Source organism: Haemaphysalis longicornis, unplaced genomic scaffold (genome assembly GCF_048455015.1).
Source record: "Haemaphysalis longicornis isolate Haplotype H1 unplaced genomic scaffold, Haemaphysalis longicornis Haplotype H1 scaffold_1, whole genome shotgun sequence".
In the NCBI taxonomy this organism is placed as follows: Eukaryota; Metazoa; Arthropoda; class Arachnida; order Ixodida; family Ixodidae; genus Haemaphysalis; species Haemaphysalis longicornis.
Window position 1 is genome coordinate 350,781,868 of NW_027526203.1, and position 27,998 is coordinate 350,809,865.

At 46.8% G+C, this 27,998-nt stretch overlaps 1 protein-coding gene and 1 long non-coding RNA gene across 6 annotated transcripts; one reads left to right on the plus strand and one right to left on the minus strand.

The window, feature by feature from the left end:
- Window positions 1-27,947, plus strand: Lrr47 (Leucine-rich repeat 47). Of its 5 annotated transcripts, XM_077685849.1 has the most exons (10): window positions 1-207; window positions 2,885-2,999; window positions 10,247-10,450; window positions 14,006-14,104; window positions 14,290-14,481; window positions 16,475-16,696; window positions 18,804-18,947; window positions 21,633-21,799; window positions 22,683-22,921; window positions 27,655-27,946. In XM_077685849.1, the coding sequence occupies exons 3-9, from the start codon at window positions 10,268-10,270 to the stop codon at window positions 22,918-22,920; spliced, it is 1,245 nt and encodes a 414-aa protein (XP_077541975.1). In that variant the 5' UTR covers window positions 1-207; window positions 2,885-2,999; window positions 10,247-10,267; the 3' UTR covers window position 22,921; window positions 27,655-27,946. The 5 variants fall into 5 exon arrangements, with proteins under 5 accessions (XP_077541975.1, XP_077541974.1, XP_077541973.1 ...); XM_077685848.1 differs by lacking the exons at window positions 1-207; window positions 2,885-2,999 and adding an exon at window positions 9,501-9,633; XM_077685847.1 differs by lacking the exons at window positions 1-207; window positions 2,885-2,999 and adding an exon at window positions 9,775-9,891 and having other exon boundaries at window positions 27,655-27,947.
- On the minus strand, window positions 3,390-9,362 carry LOC144154517 (uncharacterized). The gene is made up of 2 exons (XR_013319445.1): window positions 4,455-9,362; window positions 3,390-3,854 (listed from the first exon to the last, which is right to left on the minus strand). It is a non-coding gene; the product is annotated as an uncharacterized LOC144154517 (long non-coding RNA).
- Window positions 27,948-27,998: the final 51 nt, after the last annotated feature.

Genomic DNA, 27,998 nt, shown 5'->3' on the forward strand with positions numbered 1-27,998 from the left:
ATCGACGCTGCATCGTTTCGGACTTTCGGTGCTTTCGGTTGCTCGCGTTTGACGCAAGACGCAAAAATTCGTCGGTCTCTGGTGTTTTCAGTACGGCGGTACGGCCAGTACGGCCGGACAGTCAGCTGTGAACGAGTACGATGTTGAAATTCATAACGGCACGTCCTTGCCATGATGCCATCTTCAGTTGTCGATGTTTATGCTCGCGTAAGGTGCAGCGTCAGCGCGCTTTCATTTACCGTTTGTTGCACGTTAAGTAAAGAAAAATATTTGTTATGCTCAATGAACGTTTAATAATGTTACTGAGCTTTCGGCAAGGTATTTTTGTGCTGTGAAGGGAAGCCGCGGTTGTATCCTTGCGGCTGTTTCGGCCATCCGGATTGCTGCGAGTTCTGGCTGTAGTGTGGGGCTGAGCTAAAAGAACAGCCCCTTCCCCCCCCCCCAACACACACACACTCACACTTTTTTTAATGATGTTGTACTTTAGCATGGGATGTAGGTCTGCTCTGCTGGTGCACAGAGTGCAGGCCAAGGGTGGACCGCCGACCGCCCTGCCACTGCAGTGGGGCTTTTATGTATACCAGCCTTGGTTTCAGCTATGCCCAGGCACAGGCACGCATCGTTTCCCCATTTCACGTAGGTGAAAAGGGGCAAAGGGATTAACACGGTTGCCGGTAGCCGCACTTTTAACTGTCTCTTAAATGGCCTCGCATTGCAGTTGCAGTGGTCTGGGCTGAATGGAGTATGTACCTTCCAAATGTCTTCTCGCTTTCTCTTTGAAACACCCGCATCACACAGCTGTCTGTTACCATCATGAGAAACGCTGGTTTGGGTGCTCACGTATTTGAAAAAGTTTTTTTTTCATGCTCCACTGCTTTGTCACCTGTTTATTAGTGCAGTCATGGGCAGGAAGTTAAAGATTACGGTAGAGAAATGCCCATGTTATATCTGAGCAAGTTATCCTGTTACTGCAGTTTCAGGTGCACATGCCTAATCCCGTCTGTCCTAATGCCAGTACCAGGCCGAATAGTTGTTGACAACCCATCCACTTTAAATTCATGCTCTCACTCAAAGCATACGTGTATATTAAACGTACCTACCAGTGGAAATTTTCCCACTATTTTATGACAGCAAAGCTTCCGGTCAGTGGTTTACAAAGCCTTATTGCTTTCTGAATAATGAATAGTTTGATGCTAGCAATGACTGTTTACTTGATTTGTTTACTTCTGTGCCATAGCCTAGCTGTACCCTGTACAGCAAAGAAACCCTCGGACAACATAGAACCCCGATGACATGTTCTTGGTTATTGCCTTTCCCCGCATATTACATTGTGTTAGCTTGGTTCCTCTGAAATTTTTATAATTCATTATGTGCCTACATAACACACTTTTTCAGCTCTCAGGCCCCTGAAAATGTATACAGGTTCTATAACACTTTCTGAATAAAAATCTCCAGTTGACAGTACTTGGTATGAATGCAATCCATTTTCTTTCAGCAACCTAAGGGCCGAATTCCACTGGCTGTTCATTAGCTATAGTCTGAGGCTTGAAGCCAATCTTGAAGGTGGAAGTGCCCACGCAACAGGAATGAATTAAAGTAGAGAAAACAGAAAAAACTCCGCACACAAAACGAACACTTTATAAGAAGAAAAAAAGATGCTTGTTTGTTGTTCTTTCTGCATCTTTCTGATTGTACTAAGTGTACTCCTATATGTTTCGAGTCTTTCTGAATAAAAATGTAGCTGATAATCCACGCTTGTGTCTTCTTTTTATCTTCTTATAAAGTGGTTTCTGTGTGCAGCTTTTCACAATGCATCGGCTAATACTACAGCATGTTTCATTGTCTTCACAAAACCACACGGACACACACAATACCTAGCCAACAGCATTCGCTTGCGATCTAGCTTCGCACTTAGATTGAGTTGCAATGGCATAAAAGCGCCATTTCTTGCCCAGAAAAATTTTGAGTGTGCTCAGTGGTGTTATCAAATGCCACACTGAAAAATAGACGACGAAACACTACATGCAACAAAAGTTTGCATGCGAACAAGTGAGCAACTTGGTTGGAATGCTCTTTTTATTTTCTTTATTGGAGTGGTGCAACTAACTGCTGTCTCCTTGGACCTCAAACTTTCTCTACGACTGTAGTCAACAAGTAATTAAGTTGTTTACTCTGGTGTGAGCTCATCTGACATGCCAGCACCAACAGACAGGCCACAATAATCGATCCTGGGCCCCGGATTGGTTTCAAGACATGCCCAGGCATGACGAATTCCCCCTTGTCCAATACACAATGATTCCATTCTAGCGCCTCTTGCTTCACCCACTACCTGCCACAGCTTTCAGGTTTATGCGAGCTAAATTGATTGTTGGGCCAGCAATAACCACCTCAGGCTGAGCACGCCAAAAGCTGCACAGTGAATATCAGTTGCGGCTGCACAGTGAAAAAGCCATCATACGCTCGGCAATGTGCTCCCATGATGGTGACAGACTCTGTGTTTACAACAGCAACACTGCCCATGTTGTAAGCATCATTGACAAGTTCCACTGTACCTCGGGTTTTATGTCCCCCGTGACCAAACAGTGCAATCTGTCTGCCTTCCGGGTGCTGTATACATCACTTGCCCTTCCCCTGCTGGAGTACTGCGGTATTGTTTGCCACTGCAGCTTCACCTCATGGGGCAAATCAAAATTGTGTAACTGAGGGCCCAGCCGCACATTTGTCTTATGGTCCACAAGGTCTTTGAACAGCCCACACAACGAGGAAAGAGTGTCAGTTGTGAAGTGGCAGCCACTTGTCCACCGTGACGACATTGCTCAATCATGTTTGGCTACTCTGCAGCATGCCAGACGGTTCACAATCTGGAACTTCTCTCTCCCCACAGGTGCGTGTGAATGACCTGAGCCAGCCTGAACCAATGCGCACAAGCACCTTGGGGCACAGCACATCATTTGTTCCTGCTGCCATCCGCAGGTTCCTTTCATTACTGGCAGGCCAATGTAAGCTACTGCCCCGAGGCAGATAGGAATCTCGAGAGCTGTGTTGACAGTACATGCGTGCCTTCTCTCAATGAAAACTTCCTAGTTTCTCCCCATCTATCCGCCATACACATCATTCCTTGTTTTGCTGTACTTCATCTATGCTACTATTATTGTCTGTGTGCTTTCTTTCTAGCTCATTTACCTATTTATTTAACCCGTTGTACAGTCAAACCCGGTTATAGCGAACTGTAATATACACTGCGATTAGTTTGATATATCCAATAATTTGATATAACCGAACCTGTCTATAACGAATTTTTTTGTTACGAGTTCGCAATACGCAAGACTCCCCCCCCCCCTCCTCCCCTGCCATTCCCACATAACGAAATGAACACATAAAGTATGCCATTACCTTACACAAAACCATCCATTTATTGCATGCAATAAAGCTACTTTTCGCCTTTTCTGCCTACTTCGCAAGAAAGGGGTGATTTTTGCTTTCACTATCGTTTTGGCGGCACCAACTAGCACCGTTTGCACCAGTTCAAGTCCATGTCCTTCAGTATCAAAGCAATATTGGCGGAGAACATCGGCTGGCAAAAGCACTTCATAAAGTGTCAGACGGCTTTACGTTGTGACATCCTCAGTCTCTTCAGAGCTTTCAGCAGCACCAGCTGCCATGACATCGGCAACGGTGTGTGCGCTCGAGGGGCTCACAGTGACGGCAACATTGTCGACAACACTCAGGAAATCCTCTGAGAACACTCCTTTCGGCACAGTATCTGGAACGTTGGCGAGCTCTTCGCGCAGTTTGCCGACGATGCCGTCTTGGTCCGTACTCGCTGCATGGCTGGATTAGCTTCGTCGTGAATCCTGTGCATCAGAAACAGTTACGGAAGGTGTCACGCATCACGTCGATCTATGCGAGGCTCAACATTTCAATCGTGGCCAATCAGCACCTATATCGCCGCTCCGAGACCACGCATTTCGGTGGAAATTGTAGGCGCGCCGAGTTCGATATATCCGATGTGAACTTCGTTATAAGGAGTATGCTTCGCATGCATTTTCGTAACAGATTTGCATTTGTTCGATATATAGCGTAATTCACTCTAACTGGGTTCGTTATAATCAGGTTTGACTGTACTGGCACTCCAGCCACACTGTGGTGGGCTAACAGGTGCACCTGTGTTAGGGTCCGCGCCTGTCTGCCTAGCCGTGCACACCTGGGTGAGCATATTCATTCTCAAAATAAAAATGACTATTATTATTAAACTGCTTGCAAACGCCACAACTGATGCGTGTGGAACAGCATAAATAGTGACAGTAAAAGAGTGTAAGAACGTGCTGTTTGAATTTTGAAAATATTGTAATACCAACTTTGGTATGGCAGAACAGAGACTTTAGCATTAGCAAGTGTGTGAACAGTCGCACTCACCTGCAGGATGGGAATCCCACCAAAAGAGGTGCACTCACCCGAGTCGGCCAACGCTGAATGGCATGAACCGGACAGCTGACAGCTCGGCCATACTTGAAGACGGGCTTGGGTTTGGGCTAGATGGTATTCCATATTTGCAGCTTCAGTGTATGAAAAAAAATTTAGCTCCCTTCCACTCTGTGAAGAAGGGTGACCAGCGAAACTGTACATGTGGTGCATAATGTTAGAATTGTCTTAGCGGCTAATTGTCATATAATTTGCTTTTGGATAGTTCCCACAAAACAGCAGTTACAGCTTTTTTCTGTAACTCTACTCTTTCCGTAGATGGCCATGCTTCACTCTGCAACACACAATGTGGAAAAGCCAGCTTACAAAAACCAAGCTTACACCGATACCCTTAAGAGTCTGCTTCACCTCTAAAATCGAGTGCCTTGCCGAGAAGACATCTTTCTGGGGGCAATATAAGCCGTCTTGCAACAAAATATGAAAGCCCTAGGACCTTTTTTTATTTCTTTAGGATTTTTTTTATACTGGGAACTGGTTTTTGAGCAAAGGAGAAGCCTGCTTCAGCGAGAGCGGTACACAATACCAACAGAGACTATCGTCAGGGCCAGACCGAGAACACCTCTGCTGCTAAAAAGAAAACAGACAAAGAAGAGGACAAGCGCTTGTCCTCAGGCTCGAACCCTTCCTCTGATATCTCGTTTCAAGTTGTTGACAGTAGAAGAATACCTTCGTGCAATGGAATTGCTTATATCACGATCACAACTGGTTTTTGTATACACTCCCCAGCGTCCTTTTTTGCCCAGCCATGGCCCATGTTACAAGCGTCCACAGGTGGTGTTTGTCCAGTCCTTGCTCGCCCCTTTAAATATCAACATATTATCTGTACCTACGTTTGACTATCGCAATGCGATGGTGGACATTGATTTCGTCAACATTTTTCCCCCCACTGCCCAATGCTTGCCAGAGGGAACGATATCTGGCCTTTTAGCAAACTACCTAGAACAGTTCCCGACACATGTGGTTATAGCCACAGATGCTTCTGTTCGAGACAAAAAAGCTGGTGTAGGTATCTTTTCACCTGCGCTTGACTGGGCATTTCCTCTTCATCTTCCATATTTCACGTCAATATATTTGGCAGAATTTTTGGGAATCGCGCTCGCTCTTTGAAAGCTCAGCGAAGAGCATTCCCAGGTGATCATTGTGACGGATTCTTTTTCGGTCTGCTCCGCCTTATCTTCACCAACCGTTTCTCCACTTCGACGATCGCTGTCGATGCTTATACCGGCACATGTCAGGGAAATCCGTCTGGTCTGGGTCCCAGGGCACAGAGGTGTTGAACTTAACAAAACCACTGATTACCTGGCAGGAGTAGCACAGAATGGTCCTCTGGTTGATACTGTGCCCCCGATAGCCTACGTTGTTGCAACTAGGTTTCGAAGGTACATTTCGCTGGACAGCTTCCCACCAGACAGCATCGCTGGCTGCCGACATTGAGCATCTCCAGTACTCTTGGAAGTGTGACTTTGCGCAGTCTCGACTGTGCGAGGTCACACTGACTTGCTTTCGATGCTGAACACCTAATTTGAATTAGGTGCGGCTTCTGTCAAGAGGAGGAAACAATTGACCACGTCCTGTCATCTTGCCGGCGGTTCTCCTCCCTCCGAAATCGTTACCTGGAGGTTACCTTCTGGCGTCTGGGTCTCGCCTTGTCGGTGCCTAATTTATTGTCATTTGGGGCAGTTGGTCTTGGTAGGTGCAACGGGGATGTTTGCCGCGCTCTTCACTCATTTATTACCGAAACAGGTCGCTTGCCTTGTTAATCAATCGCATCAACCAATTTTTAATCGTTTATTGAAATACCTGTTGGTACAGCACCATTGAATTTTTTTTTGGTTCCAAAATTGTTAGCATCACTGTACCCCATTTTCCCTTCATTTGAAACTAATTACTAAGCTTCTTCAACAGTGAAACCACAATAAGACTTGGCCAATCCCCCAGAGTGGGCACGCGCCATTCTTGTTCTGGATCCAACCAACCAACCAATCTCCTTTGTCCGTGCTCTGAGGCTGCAAATATGGCTGTACTGGCGGAAGACGTGCTCTTTAACGATTACCTGTTGCCAGTTTTTGAATGCTCGTATCAAACGCGACTACGCAAGACGTCGCTTTGCATACGCCATATAAGGCAGCACTCGGGGAAAAAAAAAAAAACTTTTGAGACCGCACTCTTAAAAGTGGCTCTGAATTTTAGGTCTCTGAATGCTTTCATGTGGGAAGGGGAAACCATTACATTTTATTTCAAGCTATCCAATCCTCTATGTCTAATGGTTGGTCGGTCATGTTTACATCATCTTCCATTGCAACAATGTCTTCATCGTCCGTCATATATGTCTGGCATGTAATCTTCACGCTGTAATTACTGCGGTGGTGTCAGTTGGTTGGTAATTTTAGCTGCAGCGAGTGCCTGCCTCTTTGCTTGCTGTGCGGCATTTTTGTGCTTTTTTTTTATCTTCTTGTGTGGCGTACGTACTTCCATGGGCACCCAGATATCACACCTACTGCTGAGAGAGAGAGGGAAAAACATTACTGTTGTTTAGACAGCCCTAGTCCGGGCTGTCGTTCTACAGTTTCTTCATTAGGAGACAGCCAGTCCTTAGCTCTCCCAGAGTCCATCACTAACCCGAGAACAGTGAGCTGCCAGGAAGTCTTGCGATGACTTGACATCTACGCCATGACCTGGGCTCAGCCAGTCCTCCCAGGAAGTGATGTGGGAGCTGAGGTGGCGCAGCAGGTCAGATGGACGGCACCCCCAGTAAAGGCACTGAAGGGTGGGTAGAGCAGAATTGCGGCAAGTTGGGCGAGTTGGAATGACACCTTGAATGGTAACAGCGCAAAGAAACGGAGACGCAGTTTTTTTGTGCTGTTACCATTTAAGATGTAATTCCAACTTGCCTTTACAATGTCATTCCAATGGTACCTACCAGCAGAGTGTCAGCTGGTAGGTACCATTCAAGGTAGGTAGAGCAGTGAGGTGTGGGGCAAGTGGGACCCGAGAGGATCCCATGTATGTAGTGGATACAAGGTGGTGGGTGAGAAGAGAGAACCCGTTTGTTTTTGTTGAACCAGAGATCTGACTTCACGGGAAAGGGTGGGGTGGAAGATGGGAAAGCACTGCCTACTGGCAGCCTTCATGAAGGGGACAATGGTTTCAGCTGATTGGGTCAGGCTGTGGAAGATCATAGCACCATCTCCAGTAGTTGAGTCGAAACTGGCACTCATGAAGTAGATTGTGAAAGCACAAAAAAAATAAACGAGCGCATCATTTGCCTGGTGGTGAGGTAGACACTTCGGCGTCCATTGCAGTAGTCGAGACAGAACCAACAGCAGAATTATTTACAGTGGAAGCTCGTTATTCCGAACTTAAATAATTTGAATTTATGGATAATTTGAACTGTGCAATTTGGTCCGGCCAGGTCTCCATAGAAGGTTATGTATTGAAAGGACTGTTAATTCGAATGCGAGGGGCCTCTGCCACAGATAATTCGAACTATGCCCACTGCGCCGGTAGCTTGGGGCCTGGCGCACGGCCTGAGAAATGGCCCCGCTGCCTACACGTGAAACTGCGTCGCCTCCGGAAAGGAGAGAACATTGAAGAAAGAATTTAAGTCAGGTAAAAGCAATCTAAAACCCTCATGGCAGACGTTTGGAAGAAGTTTCCTTGCAGACTACGCCGATGTGGACACTAGATCATGGTGTGGGGCGTGCTGACAGATGGCTTCATTTCTGAGGTCAGAAGCGTAGAACCGGTCACTGCCGGTGACCATGAGGAGGTGGCCGACGAAGCACCAGTGCAGCCATCACTCGGATGTAATGACCGAATGGAATGCCGCCCGTTTCTTCTTCAGTTTTAGAGTACGTGAAAAGGAGGCCTTCTACTACATTTGCTCGTCAGCAAAAAGTGCTGGCTTTTGCCTTCAAGGATAAAAGGCAGGCTTCAATTGCGGACTTTTTCAAGCATTGGGTTGCTGACATGCTCTACTGCTTCACAATCGCATTGCACGTCTTTTGCACATCACTTTCTTTACTTCAAAATTTCATTAATTCGATCTGAACTGGCATCCCTTAGTAATTCGAATTAACAAGCTTTTACTGTACTACCATTTCCATGGTCCTTTTCCAATTTCTACTTTTTTTCTCTCTGTTACTATGATTGAGAGGCTTAATTGCAATTAGTGGCTCTATGCCATGGCCAAGAGCCACTAAATGTCTTGGCAATCGTAGCCCTAGTGCAAGCGATCTACGGTACTTTGTTAATTAGCATGGCCAATTATAGGTCTCCAGTGTTGTGATTGTGTTCTCTCATTACCGTCGTCATGATCCCTTAATATTTTTGTCATTTACTTTTAGGTGCGGAGCACCTTAGGACCGCACAATGTCCGTCCGCGTCCGTGCGCATAGCATTTACAATCGCAAAAAAATCACACACGCACCAGTAGGATACTAACCTGCCTGGTAAACCAGACATAATTAGTATTACTCATTGGACTACGACCATATATTGTGAGATATAGTACCCAAGGTAGTACCCGATAGTCAAACGGATTTCCTCGCCTGTAACGGCGCGAGTACCTTAGGGCCTCCCAACGTCCGTCCGCGTCCATCCGTGCGCAATCAAGCGAAATTCGATTTGAGCCGTAAGTTGCAGTTTCATTTAAAGAATAATCAAGGTGCAACCACACCCTCCGCACCCTCGCCATCATCCACGGAGTGGAGATGCTGCCGTTTTTTCTATTGCTTTGCCGTTCACTCCCATAAAGTGTCTCTAATGCATCTACTTAGCCCGAAAGGCATTCACTAGGTCCGCTTAGGCTCGGCCATGGTGTAGGCAGTGTAGGCAAGTGTAGGCTCGTACTTTACTCTTTACTCGGGTTGCTCCGGCCGGGCTCTATGCGGCCGGGTACAGGGTACCCAGGTTCAGATATTCCAAACCGAAATTCACCCAATTTTCTTTTCTTTAATTTTACTCTCTTTGAGCCGCTAGTGATTTTTCGAACCGTCGCCCCGTTACGTTGGCGGGAAGGCGCGAAGACTCTCGTCCGAGAACGAGAGTAAGCAGCTACAAACAAAATGAATGTGACGTCACATTAGCCAAAAATTTACCCTAACCAGCTGAAATGTGAAGGTCAAGTGTTTTCGTTGGTTTCAAGCATAGGTAAGATTAAAAAAACTTCGTGGTGACAAGCGCTGGGTTGGTAGGAATCGCGAGGGCAGAACAAGGCATCTAATCAGCGCATATATTACACAAAAAAACAGATTTGACCACAGAACTGATAGAACGTGACAGCACGTTTTCAAATCTATGTGGGGCATGGAAGTGGGAAAAATTTCAGCCATTCCCGCCTTCCTTGAGCCTGGGAGTCTCGAACGCCAAGGAGGGACAAAATGTGAAGGTGTCAGAAAGGCGATACAGGTAGAAAAAAGGCAGTGAAAATCACAATGCGAAACCTTCTTATCAGCGAAAACAAACTTCCTTAAGCCTACCATGGGTAGCAGTGACAAAGCAAAGCGAGGCTGGAAGTCAAAACGGACCATGAGGGAAAGAATACTCCATGTAGGAAGAACGAGCATTTTCTTCCCTCCATGAGGCGGACAAGTAACAACCATCACCATCATCTACGCGAGTTGCGCGCGATCTGAGTGTATGTTCCGTTTCACCGCTCGGTACGGTGCTTGCAGCACTTGCAGTTGTCATCGGAGCTTGTCGTACCAGTCGTGCTGTGGCATTGTATGACACCATTGTCTGAGCCGAACATTTTTTCCTGCAGGGTTTTTTGTCCCGACTCAAGATGAGGCTGGACTGCTGGACACAGGTTGGCTACCGTATGATGGAAGCCCAGAGCCCGCATTCCAAGAAAGCAGCATTCACAGTTCTCGTGCTAAGTCGCGCGCCAGCGAAGGACAAGTCACCTAACCCCGTCACGTACATTCTAGTCTGCACGTCGGCTAAACCTTCCGGCGCAAAATACCGGGTAACATGCTTTATAATTTTGATGCCGTAGATGGCTAGAACAATTGTATCGGTTCTCGGAGTTGTAACTTGTTTGGCGTATACGTGCATTATGTTCTGAATGCGTTTGGAGCAAGAGCACCAGATCTGCACAATCTATTTTATCTTCGTTCTGGAATCTGCTCTTGCTGTGACCTTGCCCTTACCCACGACGCCGCACTAGTGCGCCTTAACCTAGAGCGCACTAGAGCGTGCGTACCATTAAGCGCCATTTCATCGAATACCTTCGTTGACGCGTGCAAGAACTTCTGGCGGTGAGCAGTTGATTGCCTTTGCGAAGTACCGAGCAGGTTGGTTGGAAACACACGCAATAATCTGAAAGTTGTGTTTTTTTAATGCGAATGATACAAAGCGCGTGGTGTGGTGCAATTTTCATGAGTGAAGGTATTTTGAGTAGACCAGTTTTCCAGTTGGCCAAACCCACTAGTCAGTTGCAGCCAGTTTAATTAGGAAACCCTGACCTCTTGTGGGACCAGGTAAACCAATAGTGAATTGGTGCCAAAGAACAGCATGAACTTTTCCTGAAATGCGATTTGGTAATTTGTAGTAAGACACTATGACTCAGGCCCCAATCACTAAATGGTCCAGTTCAGAAACCTTTTTTTTTTGTGTCCTCAAAGGGGTAATCTCATGGAGTGATTCTTGAGAGGGGCACGACAAGCATAACTCAATAGCATAATTCTGTAGCGACCAGCTGTTGCCCACGCTGTAGAATACATTGCTGTCGGGCCCCTCTGTTGCTGTTGCTTGCTTATGGTCTGCTTCTAGCTGGCCAGAAACAGCCCAGAAGCAAGAAACAGTGACAGCGAGGCCCAGTGGTGCTGTAATATGCAGTGTGGGTGACAGCGACCAGCTGTCGCTCACACTACTAGTCCACTGTACACCATAAAGGCGTCCCTCACAAAGATGGCTCCATGTGGTTGCCCCTTTAAGTCATCATTTGTTGTTTGACTTGGAGGTAGAGGATTCTTTAAATTTTCATTGTTTGTGGCAAGTTCTTCGGCCTGTAGAACAGGTTAGTTGATGCGGCGGAGGACTCGCAGCAGATTGGGTGACAGATGAGAGATCTAGTTATCTCGCAGGCTGGCTGGCAGGTGGAGACCATACATCTTTTTTTAAATGCTTTGTGCTTTTGTTGGCCCATAATTGGTCCCTACTTTGTAGCATTCAGTAGCGCTGTAATACTACAAGTGCCTTTGATCGACTCGGGTGCATTGGCTGAACTGCCCAGGCAGAGCAGCGCACGGCACCTGCACTTGTCTCTGATGCACCGAAGGTGAGGAGTGAGTGCACTGCTTTCCCTGTATGGTGGCAGCGCCTGTGCCGGACTGTCCTGAACTGGTTGAGGGAGCGTAGGCCCAATCGAAGATACAGAGCCCTGATATCATTGCTTTGGGTAGGATTGGGTTAGGATAGGGAATTTGAAATGACAGCCTTAGTTTCTTTTTTTTCAGGGGCGAAGCCCCTTAGGGGATCTGGCTGTTGGCATCTCATGTCGTTGTCTCGTGTAGTCACGGTACTAAAACACTGGGCCGCTCGTCTGGTACGCTTGCGCTGGTACGCTTCGTAATGCGTACTAAAAAGATCACCAAAACACTCGTTAATGCTTCGTGCTTCAAAGACACGAGACTTTTGCAGCAAAGCTGTATACCTCTACCCCCCAACGGTTTCATCTCTGTTGGCAAAAATGCCAAGGCGCAAAGAATACGCTTATACCTGCAGGCTTCCCCCCTCCCAAGGTTTCACTTTAGTGGAGATGGCCCGGGAGTTTTTTAGTTGTTGTTGTGTTGTCCTGTAAAGTATTAAATAATAGGGAAACATCATCCTTGCATTCGGTTTGGTTGAGTTAGGTTAGGAAAGCAATTTTCGATACTGGCCTTGCATTGGATTGGGCTGCTACGTTCTCACAGTGTTAGAGCTGCTGACTTTTTTGGTAGCTGTCATTCCATCTGGATGAAACGCTAGTTGTGGGCTTTAGAAACAGGAGCCCGGTATTTTATGAGCTCTCCCAAATCGTGCAGCACCTGTGGTAGTAATATGTCTCCCATTTGACCGATCTTGTTCTGTTCGAATGAGAACTGTCTGGTTGTCTTCCCACACATGTGATTAATAAAGAAAATTCCTCCACTGCATTCTTTTGGCTTGAAAGCATAGATTTAGCTTTCCGAGGTGCCTTGGTGCACTCGGGCCACACCTTTCGAAGCAGCCAAGAGCTGAATGCAAGTGTTGCCAAAAATTTTGAGCAGTTTCCTCACAGCTAAGCTGTTCACAAAGGTGGCAGGGAAGTTGTTGTCTGGAGAAAGTTCACATTTCCTTTTTCTTTAATGTTTTTATTTTTTCTCTTGTACTGTTTACACTGTCTCTACGTATTTACGGATAGACAGCAGCTTAGCCAAACCTGGCAATGCATTTCTGAAGTCTTGGGCCGAGGCTAACAGAAGTCTAATGTAACATTAAGGGTGCCTTAATGCTTTTCATGATTACTTTCTGTTTTTAACATAGTTACATTCTACTTTTCTGCTTTCCATGTGTGGTGCTTGCCTGGCTGGTGAGGCCAGCATAAAAGACACTAGACTTGAGCAACTGACAACTGGCTTAGCTTGCTGAAAAACATACACATTGCCATTTCACCCCCCTTGTTGCATTTTTGTAGCGTGAGCTACACTGGCCGAGGTTGAGCAGTTTCGCGTGGCTCCTGGAGAGCCGTGCTGTGCACGCGCGAGGAGCAGTGACGTCACACGGCGCACAGAACGTTGCTCGCTGCCCGGCGTCTCTCGCACACCCCACGCGCCCAGCGTCTTCGCCGACCTCTGTTCCGCACGTGGTGGCCCGGCCCACTTGATGATCATGCGAGGGGTGGCTGGGTGTGGAAGCGATGGCTCGTGCGCCGCAGCAACACCGGCGTGCGCCTGTGGAACCAGCTTAGCTCTGGAGCGATTGGTGACGCTGCGCCGGAGCCGCTTGATAAATGTACATGTGTCACATAATGCTTGTATACAGTGTGTGTGTCATTGAAGCAGCAGTAAGCATGATAATCAAGCTAATCCTAGACAACCAGGAAAGCTAAGCATAACCAGCTGAACGTTAGCTCACGCTACGTATATCCTGGCATAGCCGAGCTAAGCCACTGCTAATTTTTTTTTTGTTTCCAACATAAACGATTTGTTACCTAGTACTGTGTCCCATTCACGGCATTTGTTTCATTTTTTTTTTTAGTTCTTTCATAGCTAAGCACAAGATTTAATCGTAACGAAAACCCTACATATCTCAACTACAAACATGTGTCTTGCTGTTATTCTTGGAGTTGCTGTTGTGTGTTAGTATAGCTACTAAAAAACACTAGTGCTTTGTAATGGCACAACTGGTTTCAAGTATGGTTGACAGTTGACCTTCATTAGACCACTTCATCAGTTGGGTGGGGGGGAGGGGAGTATAAAAGGAGCGTATGATTCATTGGTGAATATTCAGTTAAAATTGATTGATTTATTGAGTTCGTTTGTGTGCTTTTTGATTGCAGGTCACCGGTAATGTCGAGCGGCTCTTCACCAATTTTGTGGATGATGGAAAAGCCACCATTCGAATTCGGGAGCCCATGCACGACTTGATCATTAGCAAGGTGGGTAGCAGGGAGTGCTTTGTGCTGTAACCTCCTTTGTGGAAGTTTATGCAACTTGTGACAGAGCATTACAGCTCGAACGCATGTCCGTGCTCTGTGATGCTGCAGCAGTGTCACTTGCGCTAGTGGAGCATGGCAGCATTTGTTGTGGCGGCCTGCTTTCTGACAGCGGTTTCCAATTGCAGGCAGATGTCGCTGAACTGCGTCAGTTCCTCTGCCTGCTGCGGCAGGTGTTGCGGGGAGAGAAGCTCGACCAGTCCCTGTTCTCAGCGCCTCCTGGAAAAGTTCTTCCCGTCAAGTTAAAGATGGCTGTGCGGAGCCGAAGCCAGTACCCACCCAATGGCTTTCCACCCACCCTGCAGAAGCTGACCATCCGGGTTCGTACTCCATCCCCAACTTGTTCTGCCATGGTCTGGCTTGGGGCCTGCTGTCGTGGCACGGTGTCAGCAGCAATCTGTTGCTGTGCTGCGAGTTGCTGCTCCCAATTGGGCCACTACAGCCCTTTTTATTATGTATAATGCAGGCCGAAAAAAGTAGCCATGCACACAACAGTATGTGCACCTCTACAGTGTTTTTAATTGTATCGGGTAAACTTCTGTCAGTGGACTTGCCAGCACAGTATCACAAAACAGTGCAGTAAGCAAGTGGGCATGCGTGTGCACAAGGCACAGTCTACTGCTACCAAGTGGAATTGTGCAATTCGTTAAGCTAATTAATGCAGCAGAATGCCTGCATGCATGTTTTGGGGGACGGGAGCAGGCATCTAAAGTGATATTCGATGGTTTCAAAATAAACTAAGAGCGTAACATGAATGCCGCTTCTCGCTGGTGGTTTGTTTGGTGTGGTAGACATTGAGAAAGAAATAGGGCAATTACTGCATAAAAATGAGAAGCAACAGCTTGCCAAGTTACACTAATCCCTCGTTATAACGAAGTCAGAGGGACGGCGAAAAATTTCGTTATAAGCGGTATTTTGATATAAGCGACCACTTGAGAAAACTAAAGTAGCTGAGCCTTATTTGCACCACAACTGCGAGGAATCAAGGCACAATGTATTCGGTGAAGCAGAAGTTTATCCAGGTGCAAAAAGGGCAGTGAGCTTTGGCTCTTTCATGTTCTTGCCGGGCGCAAGCAACCCCGCTCCAATTTGACCAAGCAGTGACTGACGACCGAACGCCTCGCACACTGCAGAGTGAATGAGGAGAAGGCAGTAGCCACTCTTATAGGGGGGTGGGGTCGTCATGGAACACTACGAGGGTTTTGTGCTGGAAAGCGCCGCAAATTCCACAGCTCGAATCTGAGGTTGTGTTTGTTTAGCTCAAAAAACGATTACCCGCTCAATGTGGGTACACAGCACAATCATGAAAACTGACCGGTTTTGCACTAAAGGCTTTGCATGATTACCAGGCGATTTTTTTTCTGAGGTGTGCAGCCATGAAGTTTGCAAAACGGGTTTTTGGGCGCCCGGCTCTCGACGACACTTCTAATTCTACGCTTCGAGTGTCAGTGTTCGCGCACCGTCGCGTCCATGCCATTGAAGAACCTCTAGGAACAAAATTCAATCACCCTACCACGCATTTCGACCGTTTGTCTTAAATCAGATGGTGCGAACCGAGCATGACTGGCTCGAGAAAATTGCCGGGCAAACACCAGCTTGTCAACTCGCCATATTGACTGCCTGACTCGCCGCTGGGTCGCCACCTCCCGGTGACGCCTCCGCTCGCGACTTCGCTCTAAGTGGGTCCAGCTCTTCGTGCCCTTCGAGTAATGCGGCATAAAATGAATGTGTTTGGGTTGGGAACAGAAGAAATTTCAAATAAAGTGATATTTCGAGTAAAGCGAGTTTACTGTATTTGCAAAAAAGTGAGCAAAGTGAAATTTCAATGCTATTACTACCGTAGCATTACCTGAGACTCCTTTCAAAGTTCACGTTGTCTGTTTGGATAGATTGGCTCACAACTGCAACAGGTGTTCTGATGTTGCATTTTGCATATGCAATGCAGTTTTGGGCCATAAAATGGGAAGCTCATGCTATAAGGAAGGGTTTCCTTCTCGCTTGCAGTGTCCTGTTCCATTTATTTATCTTTTCAAAATTTCTTTAGAGCTATAGTGTGTTCTAGCCCTGCTTGTGCCAGGAATGGTCGTGGAAAGTTCGGTTGGTACATGCGGGTGTGTGGCTAGTTTTCAATGACTGAAAGTCACTGAAGGCTGGCCCAGTCACTTGTGCATTGCCAGGCAGTTTTGGGTCAGCTTTCCGCACTAGCGTTTTACTTTCTCCCCGCAAGTGAGGTCTACCTCTTGGGGGCAGTGCTGGTTTATGGGGACTTTAGGCCACTGGGGGATCCATGATGTGGCGCGCCTTCTCTGTCAGTGGTGCGAGCTGAGCTGCATCGGCAGAGATGTGCTGGCTCTCGGGAACCTGGCCTACCTGAACGTGAACGAAAACAGGCTCAAGACTCTGCCGAGGGAGCTGAACAGTTTGCCCCTGCGTCACTTGGTGGCCGTTGGGAACGAAATCGAAGTGCTGCCAGACGAACTCTTCAAGCGCCGGCTCCGCACCACCCTCGAGCACCTGGACATTTCCTCCAACCAGGTGAGAGTGGGCAGCCAGCAACGACTGCTCGGGTTGTGTGAGGCACCCCTGACGTCACACGCTGCAGTGGGTCTGGCCACTCGAGTTGTGGGAGGCGCTCCTGACATCTGCGCGCTGCAGTGGGTCTGGCAATCGGTCATTGCATCAGCTGTGTTTTAACATCAAGTGTGTTTTGCGATCACTTGTGTACAGCTCATTTATTTATACCTACTCAGCACACACTGCCATTAAGGCACGTATCCATTGAGTTGGAGGAATCTGTGTTGGAGGGCTAATTCTTCAATTCCACGTTTTTGTGCAGCCTCAGTGTTGGGGGGGCAACTGTACTGCTTTGCAAAGGGAAAGTTCCCATCAGCATGTGTCTGAGGCTTCACTGCCTGTACCGTGAAAGAGTAATGCATTGATGGCGCTCTTCAGCGCTGTGCTGGAGTGAAGCAGCTGCATTGGCGTTGTGGTGCTGTGTCAAAAATATGAGGAAAAAGACTGGCTGCTGGTGGGAAGCAAATGCACGTAGACCGTGTTTCACAAGTACACTGGAACATGGTGTGTAGGTGAGCTTGCACTATTACACTTGAAAGCTGCCATACTGTTCATGGGAGACACTAATCTTCAGGAGGCAAGAAAATGTCAAAATCAACTTTATTTACTACATACTTTTATTCAATTTACAGGTTCTAAACAAAATACTTGTCTATCATGAATGTTTACTGCACTGTCGCACTCCGGAGTCCTCAAATGGCTGTTCTTGCAACACTCCTAAACTTCCCGTGTTTTCTCCGAACAGCTTATAGCCAGCTTGCACACTTTTATGCAATTATCTTGAAATGTGGGGCAGCTAGAGGTGCAATTTTTTTAGGCTTAAAGCTCAATGTATAGGGTAAGCAACCTTGCAAGCAGGTTTTTGATATTGTTATGGACCCTGAACTTCACTTGGCTGTAATGTCAGTAATAATGGTGTGATTTAATATCTTTTTCTCATTGCATTCCTTGCAGACTGTAGTGTCTACCTATATGCTAATTTAAATATTATGATGAGTAGTTTTTTCCCCCCTGTTGTCTGAAAATATTAGAGGTACTTTAAAATTATCTTGAGGTCTAATTTGCCGACCGTGACAGTAATTGCATGGTTGAAATGAGGACAAAAATTTGAGCAATGTTGTGAAGTTTCATTGAATTCTTTCGAGAAACAAAAACAGTCCCATGTACCACCTGAGGGGTGCTGGTTAGACAGAAGAAAGCTTCACATCTGGTATTCTAGTTGTGGGACTTCAGGATGCATCCTGAGTGTCTCTTGTAACTTGATAGGGCATGTCATTCAGTAAAATATTAATATTGGTGGTGGTGTTCATATGTGCCTATTTTTACGTACACCACGAGTTTGGCCATTTGGAATTAAGAATTGTGGGAGATTTCAGTGCTTCGAGGTTTAAAATAAGAAGAAACTGTTGCAAAACGTGAGGCCCCTCGTGTTCCCTGGGTTGGGAGTGTAGCATGATTGGCAGCAATATTAGTGTCGATTTTAGAGCGCGTGAAACATTTACCACTGCTTCTCTCTGGCATGCTTACAGCCACTCTAGTAAGTATTTTCATTTTCATGCGGCGAAATTTATTTGTTATTTTAACCATGCCCATCCAGTTATTTGGGGAGGGTCGAGTGGATGCTTCAAATCCGTGGCAGCTGCAGTTCAGTGGAAGAGAAGGGGACCGACTGGTGTACAGAAGACCCGAAACGGCGCTTGCATGTTGCTTTCGCAATGCAGGAGGCAAAAGGTGGCCTGTGCCACATGCAAAGGTGTCCGCTTGCAGTTCTCCGTCATCATTCATACCCGCACACCCACCGTGGTGGCTCAGTGGCTAAGACGTTGTGCTGCTGAGCACGAGGACGCAGGTTCGATTCCCGGCCACGTCGGCCGCTTTTCTGATGGAGGTGAAAAGCAAAAATGCTCGTGTGTACAAGATTTCGGCGCACGTTAAAGATCCCAGGTGGTCAAAATTAATCCGGAGCCCTCCACTACGGCTCGCCTCATCGCCTGCGTTGCGTTGGCGCGTTAAACCCTACAATCAATCAATCACTCATACACGCACACACCTCTCTTCCTGAATGCAGCTCACCCTGTTGCCAGATACCATGAGTGGTATGCCAAGGTTGACTGGCCTGGTGGCCAGGGATAACTTGCTCAAGAAGCTCCCAGACGCCCTCGGCTTCTCCCCTTCGCTCTGCATTCTTGATGTGACAAACAACGAGCTTACAGTAAGTGCAGCCCTGGGGTGTTTGCTACGTTTATAGTATGCACTCACTTCATCATTCCAGCACCCTTGTAAGGCATTAGAATAGTGTGTGGCAGGTGTGCAGCAGCCATTTCCTTGGATTTAGTGCCAAACAACAATCTGGACACCTGCTGTGTTCGTTGGGCAATATTGTTGTGCCCCCTTTAAGGAAGGCTAGCCTGGACTGGATACAATAAAGGCCAACTGCGCTCAAAATTTCAACCTTTTGAAAACATCTCCGTTTAGTCTGTTAGTCTGCCTAAAAATACTGCAAGACACAAAATATGACAGCAGAAATGCACATATCCGCGGCACAAACGATCATCACAAGTCGGAGATTTTGAAACCGAACTTGAGAAGAGTGTGGCCATTGCGGCCGCGCTGTCAGCCGGCCCAGTTGGCAAGCGAGCGGCGGCGCACAGTCAGCCAGCCGGTGGTTTGCGCGCAACTCTTCACCCTCGCCGCAGCCCTAGGAAAAGTACGCCCAGCAAAGCTCGTCCAGTTCTCTTGACTGGCCATAGGAAAAAGCGCAGGGCCAGCCGCAATGTCACTTCCACTTCGTGGCTGTTTGAGCGATCCACCAGCAGCAAGTGGATCGCTCCGTAGCCTGCGACGGAGCTCTTTTAAATGTTTCTAACTAATTAACAACGCAATACACGAGGCTACCAGTCGTGCCTCAGTTGGTTTTGTGGTACGTACTGTATGTTCAAAGTGAATTTGGCCGAGGTGGAATTTCAGTGCAGTTGGCCTTTAATACCCCTGTTACACAGATGGTGCAGACCGCAGTTACGCATGACCACCATCACGAAAGTTAACCGTGGTTTCAGTGAACCGCCGTCTCCGGTTGTTACACAACTTTTTACTGCTCTTGGTTAGAGGCGCTGGCGACATCTGGTGGTGGTCACTTCAAGTATCAGTATTTTCAAATTTCATGACTGTTTGTAAAATGGTAGTGGGAGGACAATGCACTTGAAAAGAAATTCTTTTTGAGTGTCGAGAATGAACTTTAGTAGGTACTTACGCTTTGCTCGGATTGTGCAGAATCAGGAGGAAATCAAAGGTGATCTTACAGCTGGTGGGTCGTGCGTATTTCCACGAAGAAAAGGAAGCCGGCCCTCCCACAAGTGGATTAGTGCCCATGTTGTGACTGGGGGCCAGTGTGTATGTTCATCTGCATCCAATCTCGCATCGCGCGTGACATGCTGCTGGTGCATGAGCCGCCATTTTCTCGGTTAGGGAGGCAAAACCGAGGTATCCGAGGTTGCTAAGCTTAGTTCGTGCTAATTGTGATTACCACTCAAACCATGGTTTTGCCGCCCATGCAACAGCAGGAAACTGCTGTCACACATAACCGCGGTTAGCTTAACCATGACTAACACCACCTGTGTAACAGGGATGCAAGTGTGAACAACAAATGACAGGACAAACACGCTGTTCAGAAAGACATCCTTCTGTGTTGCTGGTCGTATGCCTGTTGCTCTCCAGGAGTCCTAAATGTACATGGGCAACTCGTAGTAGATGTGCAACCTGTCCCTACGGTATTTGCCAAATCCTTTGTTGAAGGAGAGACCAAGCACTCCAAGTAGGACTGCATGAGGCTAGTCTCACGGCCCCAGCTTCTCGGGCGCAGCGAAGCTACCTCTGTTGTCTGCATGCAAGCCTATGCTTTCAAACTGCACTCGGAGGGCTCAAAAGTCACGTCGTAGGTGTCCACAAATCACAGGTCAATAGATACAAGCACAAGTTGTAAATGGGTGACATCAGTGGCGAATAGTATGCATTGTGTAGAGGCTGTGGGAACAGTCGTGGTTCTTTACCTTTAGTACATGAAGATGACACGGTTGATGTGAAGTGAAGGCTCTGATGCTGTATGCCTAGCACAGTCTAGCTTACACTGGTTCATTCATGTGCTACAAGGACACAGAAGTTACTGCAAGCAGGTACTAGTGGCTGCATTAAAACAGGGCTGATAGTGGTGAAGTGCATGGTGTTTTTTTTTGTGGCTGAAGACTTGGGTGTTTAGGTATTGGTAGTTAGATTTGTAGGGGGGGTGGGGGCACTGAGCATCATCACATTTAGGTTGTGTGTGCTGCCAAGATACCCTGCACGGTCCACTCTACAACATACTAGTTTATGTACACGCACACAGTAAACATGTTTGCATGCAACGACAGCACAAAGGAATCTGGTGCATCCCATCCCAAATTACCTCTCCCCAAGCACGCAATGCTGTCAACGTCTGCGCTCAGCACGTTTAGCCGTGATGGCTTTCTTTATATGCATATGCTAAGCAGCACGCGTCCACATGCGGCTAGGGCAATAAGGGACAATGCATGCAGAATTTTGCTCACACCACACTGTTAATTCCATGGCAGCTTCATCCTTCCCTCTGCCGCACTGGACTGAGTTGCCATGACAATCGCTGCGCAGGTGTCGCCAACGTAGAAGGGCTTCTTGCCCCACTCTCTGCACCTGCGGGGTCATTGTGGCGACCGCCAAAAATCCACACCGGTGACACCAACCTACCGCACGTTGGGTACACCCCAAGGCCCCTTAATGCTCTAGATTGGTTGGAGGAATGAGTGCTGTGTGGTTTGGCAGTCCTGGTACTGCCGTGAATGGCCCCTGTTGCTAGCTTGAACAAGATGCAATGGCGTGTGTCATGCAGTATCTGCCGGCCAGCCTGATGAAGTTGGCGCTGGACTGGGTCTCTGTGTGGAACAACCCTTTGAGCCAAGAAGACCTGCCCATGGATGATCCAGACGAGGAGGATGTCTACCGTCAGCCACTCTCTCTCGTGGACCTGGCCGCCCAGGCTACTCTTTTCGTCAAACGGTGCGCTGCCTTCTCTTGCCAGAGTGGAAAAGACAAGCTGTAGTCACTTGACTCTGCATAGAATTCCTTACTGCATGGCCAAGCAAAGCTTGTTCAAAGTTGGTTGCGCCCTTATGTATCTGCTGCACGTATTGTTTCGGAACAGGTAAAAATGGAAGTAGTAGCGTCTTTAGCGCAAGGCATGTGCCTGAGGAGCCATTGTTTCATATGAGCCATTATGCGCGAGTATAGACCAGTGGTTGCCGTGTTTCTTAATTGCAAAACAAATTTTTTTTAGTGCGCACGTCGCATGTGGAAATTTGTGTAACAAAAACTGCAATGAACGTTATATTTATGTTCTGAATCTTTTGTCCTGGTTCTGTCTGGTCTTGGTGCCTCCCCTCTTCCCCCTGCAGTGTGTGAAATGCCAAGCCTATCATAGCAAACATGTTTACATCGGCACGGTGGTCTTGGAGTCTTGTTGCGAGTGGTGGCGCTGCATGAACTGAGCCACTTGGTTGGGTAGCTGACATATTCGTGCGCAGCAGAGTTCTTTAATATACACCAGTTGTGAAACTCCACTTCAGAATCCGGGCCATGTGAGCACCCCTGTTTTGCTGTAAAGGAAGGGCTAGTGTATTAGCGTGGCATCTGGGGGACAAAAACTGAACTTTGTCAAACGTTTAACTTTAAATAAACCTTGAATTTCAGGTTAGGGACATTTGATTATGTAATGCTTACTAATGTTTTCACGGCATTTCGGGTGTGGCTAGCCGCAGCAGTCTTTATCAGCTGAGCATTCATTTTTCCGTTGACAGCTGGCAGGCTGATGCGGTTGCCCCTGTTTGCTAGTTGATACACGGGGCCCGTAGGTTGGAAGTGAATGCCCTGATTGTCGTTGCAGCCAGCGGCGGCTAACGGCTGAGGACGTGCCAGCCACACTGCTCGAGCGGCTGCGCGCAGCCACCCCGTGCCACGGCTGCAAGCGGCCTGTGCTGCTGGCCACAGCCTTCAGCGTCACTTCGCGGGTGCACCTGCGCATGACCACGGGGCCCACGGGCCTGGTGGTGCAGGGTCCCATGCCCGAGAGCTGGGTGCCTATGCAGGCACTCCTCTGCTCTCCCGGCTGCCTGCGCTTCTAAGGTGAGGAGGCCCCTCGGTGGGGAACAAGGTGGCGCCCGCATATCTGGGATGCTTGTTGTCTCTCTCTCTCTCTGTTTCTATTAATAAGCGTTCTTGTAACTTGCAGGGTGGGAGAATATGCTTTGCAGTAGCAGTGATGCGAAATTACAATCGTGGGCAGGGAGAGAGGGAGTGATAGAGGGAGTGATAGAGAAAGGTCCTCACCAGCTTGACATTTGCTGCAGATTTTCGGCATTGCCAGGCACCTAGCGCTTGGTTCCTATTTTTTCAGTGTGTTGATTTTGGCAGTTGGTTTCCGCTAATATGGTTGCCTAATAAAGTACAGCACACTTGCATCCATTTCGTTCCATATTGTGCTGTACTGCTAGCTAGCAAGTTGTGCCCACAAAGTGCATTCCAAGGCACCCTCTTGGCTCCAGTAACCAGAGACGAGCTTGTCTACGAAGTGTTGCTCAGTTTTGTACCAGGGGAGGGTAGGAATTCACTTATGGGCCTGGTACTTGCAAACAGCCTCTTGGCCAGTGAAAGTGCACACAGGTCTAGCGTACGAGACTATGTCTCTTCTCCCTCCTCCATTTTTTCCCCCCTTTCTAGCAGACACAGGAGCTTGTGCTTAAATCTTCAGCCTCATGTTCATGGATGGTAGGCAGCCAACATTGCACATGCCTTTGCCTGACTTTAACTTTTTACAGGAAACTGGTGCTGTATTTTTGACCGTTAGTCTCATTACCTCGAGGTATGGAAGCTCTCATTAACGTTTCTGCAGACCAAGTTCAGAATACTCCTTAAAAAAGAAAAGTCGGTTCTTTTCAGCCAATTATACAAGTAACTCTGAGCAATGTTTGGCATTGCCAGTATGCCATAACTACAGCTTTGCTTCTGTTTTTGCGAAGTGTATGGAAACTGGGGAACGAGTTTAGCATGTTGTTTGCCTGCCATGTCCTTTTGCTCCGCTTCTGCCCCCCCCCCCTCCCTTTCCTTCTACCCCCCCCCCCCCCCCCCCCCCTCCCCTGCCAAGTATTTTGTCAGGCATACTGTAAATCCCTTCATTGTTGCATATGGAAAAATTTAATCATATTTAAAGGAGCCATGAAGGCAAAATACAAGTTTGTGATATTCGAAAGATTTCGCGTTTTATAGTGCCCCCAGCGCTTGTCCGAATGCAAACAATGCTTTATTCACTGAGAGATTAATTAATTGAAGTTAAAATTTTGATTTTCCTGCTAAATCGTGCATTTTTGTGATCTGCAATGACATCACGGGAACCGACCGCTCTGCAGCTGATTGGGAAGCCTTGTTTACTGTTAGCGAACCTAGATGGCGCCACCATACCATGGCAAGCCATTTTCTGCCGTTGGTTTGTTTTTGACCGCATTTAAGCCTGGCTTGTTTTTGTTCAGGGAGAAAATAATCGTTTCGTGAAACATAGTGCTCGCTCGACAAATATGGTCACGTAAGACATCGTTGCTAGCGGCAATCGGCCAGTGTCGTCTGAGACAACCCCAAAGCCCCGCAGTCCTGTGCAGCTAAACCAAGCATAGTGTGCGCAGTACCAACAGCAGTACACATCGGTACTTCTATGTTTACATGTGCTTTCGTAACTTCCACTGTTTGTCCCACCATTCTTACGGCTTTAAAAAGAATGTGCCCTAAATTTAAGCGCAAATAGCTCGTTCGGCAAGCTCTGCCTAATTTGCGTTTGCTTTTGCCCCCCTCCGCCAATCGCAGAGCTGGCTGGTATGACATCATAGGTTCTGTTGCGAGAAAGGAGCTAGTGGGTCGTATGGCCATTCCCTTTTTTCCTATTTATCTAGCTTATTTGAGTAAAGTTTACGTTAACTCTTTCGGGACCGCTCCATAGGCCATCGATCACATATGATCGATGGTTTCGCGAGCCTGCAGAATACAAATTTTCGCTCGATGGAACACCTAGCGACATCTAGAAGATAGTTTGAAAACTGGAGTTTTCTCTTTTGTGAAGTTTCTTTTTTTTATCACCAGGTGGCAACGCATCAGATATTTTATTCTGACGGGCAGTGGTTTCGAATGTAAACAAACATGGCGTCATACTCGCGCGAGCGCGATAAGAAATCCGCCCAGTCTCGTCTGGCATATCTTCGCCTTCTACTGTGGATTTTAACGATGAGAGTGGCAGTAAAGAGTCGGAATGCGGCTTTAGAGATCGGGATTTCAGCTCGAGTGAGGATTCGGGTGTCGATCAGCCTGGAACATCAATCGCGCTCAAAGGTGGGTGTTGGTTTTGGTTTCAATTGGCTCTGGAGTAGGTATGTGCGCTCGAAATATGTTCTGGCTGGTTTATATTTGTTCGCTAGGGTGTTAACTACCTATGGTGGTGATCTCCTGCCACCAACGCAGAAACGGATCAAGTTTTCGCCGAGACGAGAGCCCGGCGTGTACCTGGGCAACGACGTAGCCATGGCCCTAGTGCCAAAGAGATCACACACAAATAAAAAAACCAGTTACAGCTAGCCGCATCAAACTTTCGCGATGAAGAAACAAAGCATTGTGTTAGATTTTGTATATCCTAAAATAATTTTATTCTTTTTTAATATTTTTATATTTACGCTTTTTTCTATCTTTTTCTGTAGTTTTTTTACGAAGTTCTTACTTTAAGATTTTTTCATGGTTCTATCGTCAGTGTTGAAGTAAAACTTCGTATTTTATGTCAAAGAACATATAATTAGCTGCATTTTGGTATATGCTAAGGCAGGATGGTGCCTTTGCTTTATGTAATAAAAAATTTGTACCGAGACCTCCCTTTTTCATCACTTTTTCCGGCGGTCCCGAAAGAGTTAAAAGTGGTGTCAGTATGATTCTAACTAGGCAATCTTTTGAATGAACCAAACTTGTGTTTTCTCTTCACGGCTCCTTTAAGAGCAATCGTGACACACTAAGGGGGGGGGAGCTCTTCGTTCTTATTATCTCAAGTGTAATGAATGAGGCGTAGGCAATTAAGATTTCTCACCAGTAGCCTGCCAAAGCTAACTGCGAATCAGATACAGCAAAGCAAATAAACTGACTGAAAATCGGATACAATATTTTCAAATATGAATACTTTTGCTTTACTGTGCATACAGTCTCGCAGCTTCTAAAGCATAGCTACAAAAAAAAATTTACCTTTTTAATTATTTATTTAATTGTTTAATTCTAATGAGCAAATTGTAGAGGTTCATCAGACCGACAACCATCATTAGATTTCTGAAATTGGAATTGCGTGGTGGGCGTGTGACGTGTACAGCTCCGAGTGACGTGAGCGCGTGGGCGTGGCTTTGCGGCGCTCAGCTTTTATTTGATTTTATAGAATGAATGCAGCACATTTAGAATTACGGTGTGCATGGATCCAGTGTGTTGGCGATGTGGATTAGCTCGGTAAGGCAAAATAGAATATCAACAGGGAGGGTGTCAGTGCTTTAAGAGATCCAGAGGAAGCTCTAAAAACTGAACATGAAGAACAGCGTTCCCTTTTGTTAACGTCTGCGTGTATTTCCAGAGTACGTTCCAGCGGTGCTGCCTTTATAGCAATGGGGCACTGTACATACTCAAGTATTCTGTACATACTCCAGTATAGGGGAGCTTCACAAAAATTGAAACAGCGCTTTCTTTAAATATGGGGCTGACCGCAAGAGTTTAGTCGTTTTTTTCCCCCCAATTCATATACTTTAAATTGGGTGCAGATTGGTTGTTATGGTGCCAACGTGGACATCGAAAATGCCTTTTTTTTTTCCATTACATTCTCACTTATTGTATCGTTTATACAATACATACATAATCTATACAAATCTGAGGGGAGCCACTATCACTACAGTACATCGTGGAGAGGGCGGATAGGGCTCCTTTGTCGCGCTGTACGCGCTCCAGGAACAAAATGGTGCAACATGTTTTTGATATTTATGAAAGTACATGTAAAGGCCTAAATCCGGGGAGAATTTGAGAGAAATCGAAAATGTGTTTTTTTTTTTTTTTTCAACATTAGTTATGAAACTTGTTTCACTGTTTTTCTTAAAACTTGCGTGCCAGTTGCATCTTAACTGTACAGTGTCATTTTTAACAGTCTGTGTGTTTATTTAGAACTGTAAGGAGCACACGTGAGTAAAACTTGAAGGTCCTTATTTTAGGTGTCTTTTGTAATTTTAGGCTCAAAGTTCGAACAAAATTGCGCTGAGCCTAATTTGACATTTCATTGCGAAAAATCTGTCCTTGACAGCAGTAAAACTTTTTTAGCTAAATTAAGGCCAGGCGCAAATTGAGCATAAAATTTATGAAGTACCCCTCATAAATATTTTCGTAGCTAGACGTCGTTGAATTTGGCCGAGGCGCATGGGCATGTAGCGACGGTGCTCCACCTAGCCGGGTTCCAAATTTTTTTACAGCTAGACAAAATTTTTACCGGGGAAAATATTGCTGAATCTCAACATTAGAATAATCAGGGATTGATATAAAAAATTTTCAAACAAATTGAAGAGGTCGACCAGCCACACTTTGTTCAATCTGAAATTGCCCAGCAGCGCCTTCCACTGCCGGTGATGGGCTTTCCCCCACTGCTCTGGTGACGTGCGGCTAAACTGCAAGTACTGTATTTGTTTGAGGTGTGGCAGTTTCACTTGCAATGAAATCCTGTGAAAATATTGCAGGGTTTAGTTTCTTTCTCTAGGTTCGAAAATTGGATCTGCTTCATTACATTTTGCCCTGTGGTGAACACTTGTTTTTTACAGGTGCCTGGCAGAGTTACCTTTGTGAAGCAAGTGCTCCCGAGTGAAAAGAAAAGCTCCTTCCTCTCATGCGTCGGCCTCGGTTGTTTTGATGTTTACCATTTGTGCCAAGTGCTCCAGTTATAGCCTGAAGACCCAGGTGTTGTTGGATAGACTGTGTGGCAGCCGTATTAATATTGGAAGGAAGGCCACTCTTGTGACCAGTCTGTTTGCCCTGTGTTATGTCACCCCCCCCCCCCCCCCCTCTAATTTTAGGAAAATAGTCTGTTTGCCCTGTGTTATCATGTCACTTTCCCCCCCCCCCCCCCCCCCCCCTCATTTTAGGAAAATAGTCTGTTTGCCCTGTG

Bases quoted from the DNA above. Each gene is read 5' to 3' on its own strand.
- Lrr47 (XM_077685847.1), top strand. From the start codon at position 9,781: ATGTGGGGCATGGAAGTGGGAAAAATTTCAGCCATTCCCGCCTTCCTT. The intron at 10,451-14,005 runs GTAACATGCTTT...TTTTGATTGCAG, and splicing joins CTTCCGGCGCAAAATACCGG to GTCACCGGTAATGTCGAGCG. The intron at 18,948-21,632 runs GTAAGTGCAGCC...TGTGTCATGCAG, and splicing joins TGACAAACAACGAGCTTACA to TATCTGCCGGCCAGCCTGAT.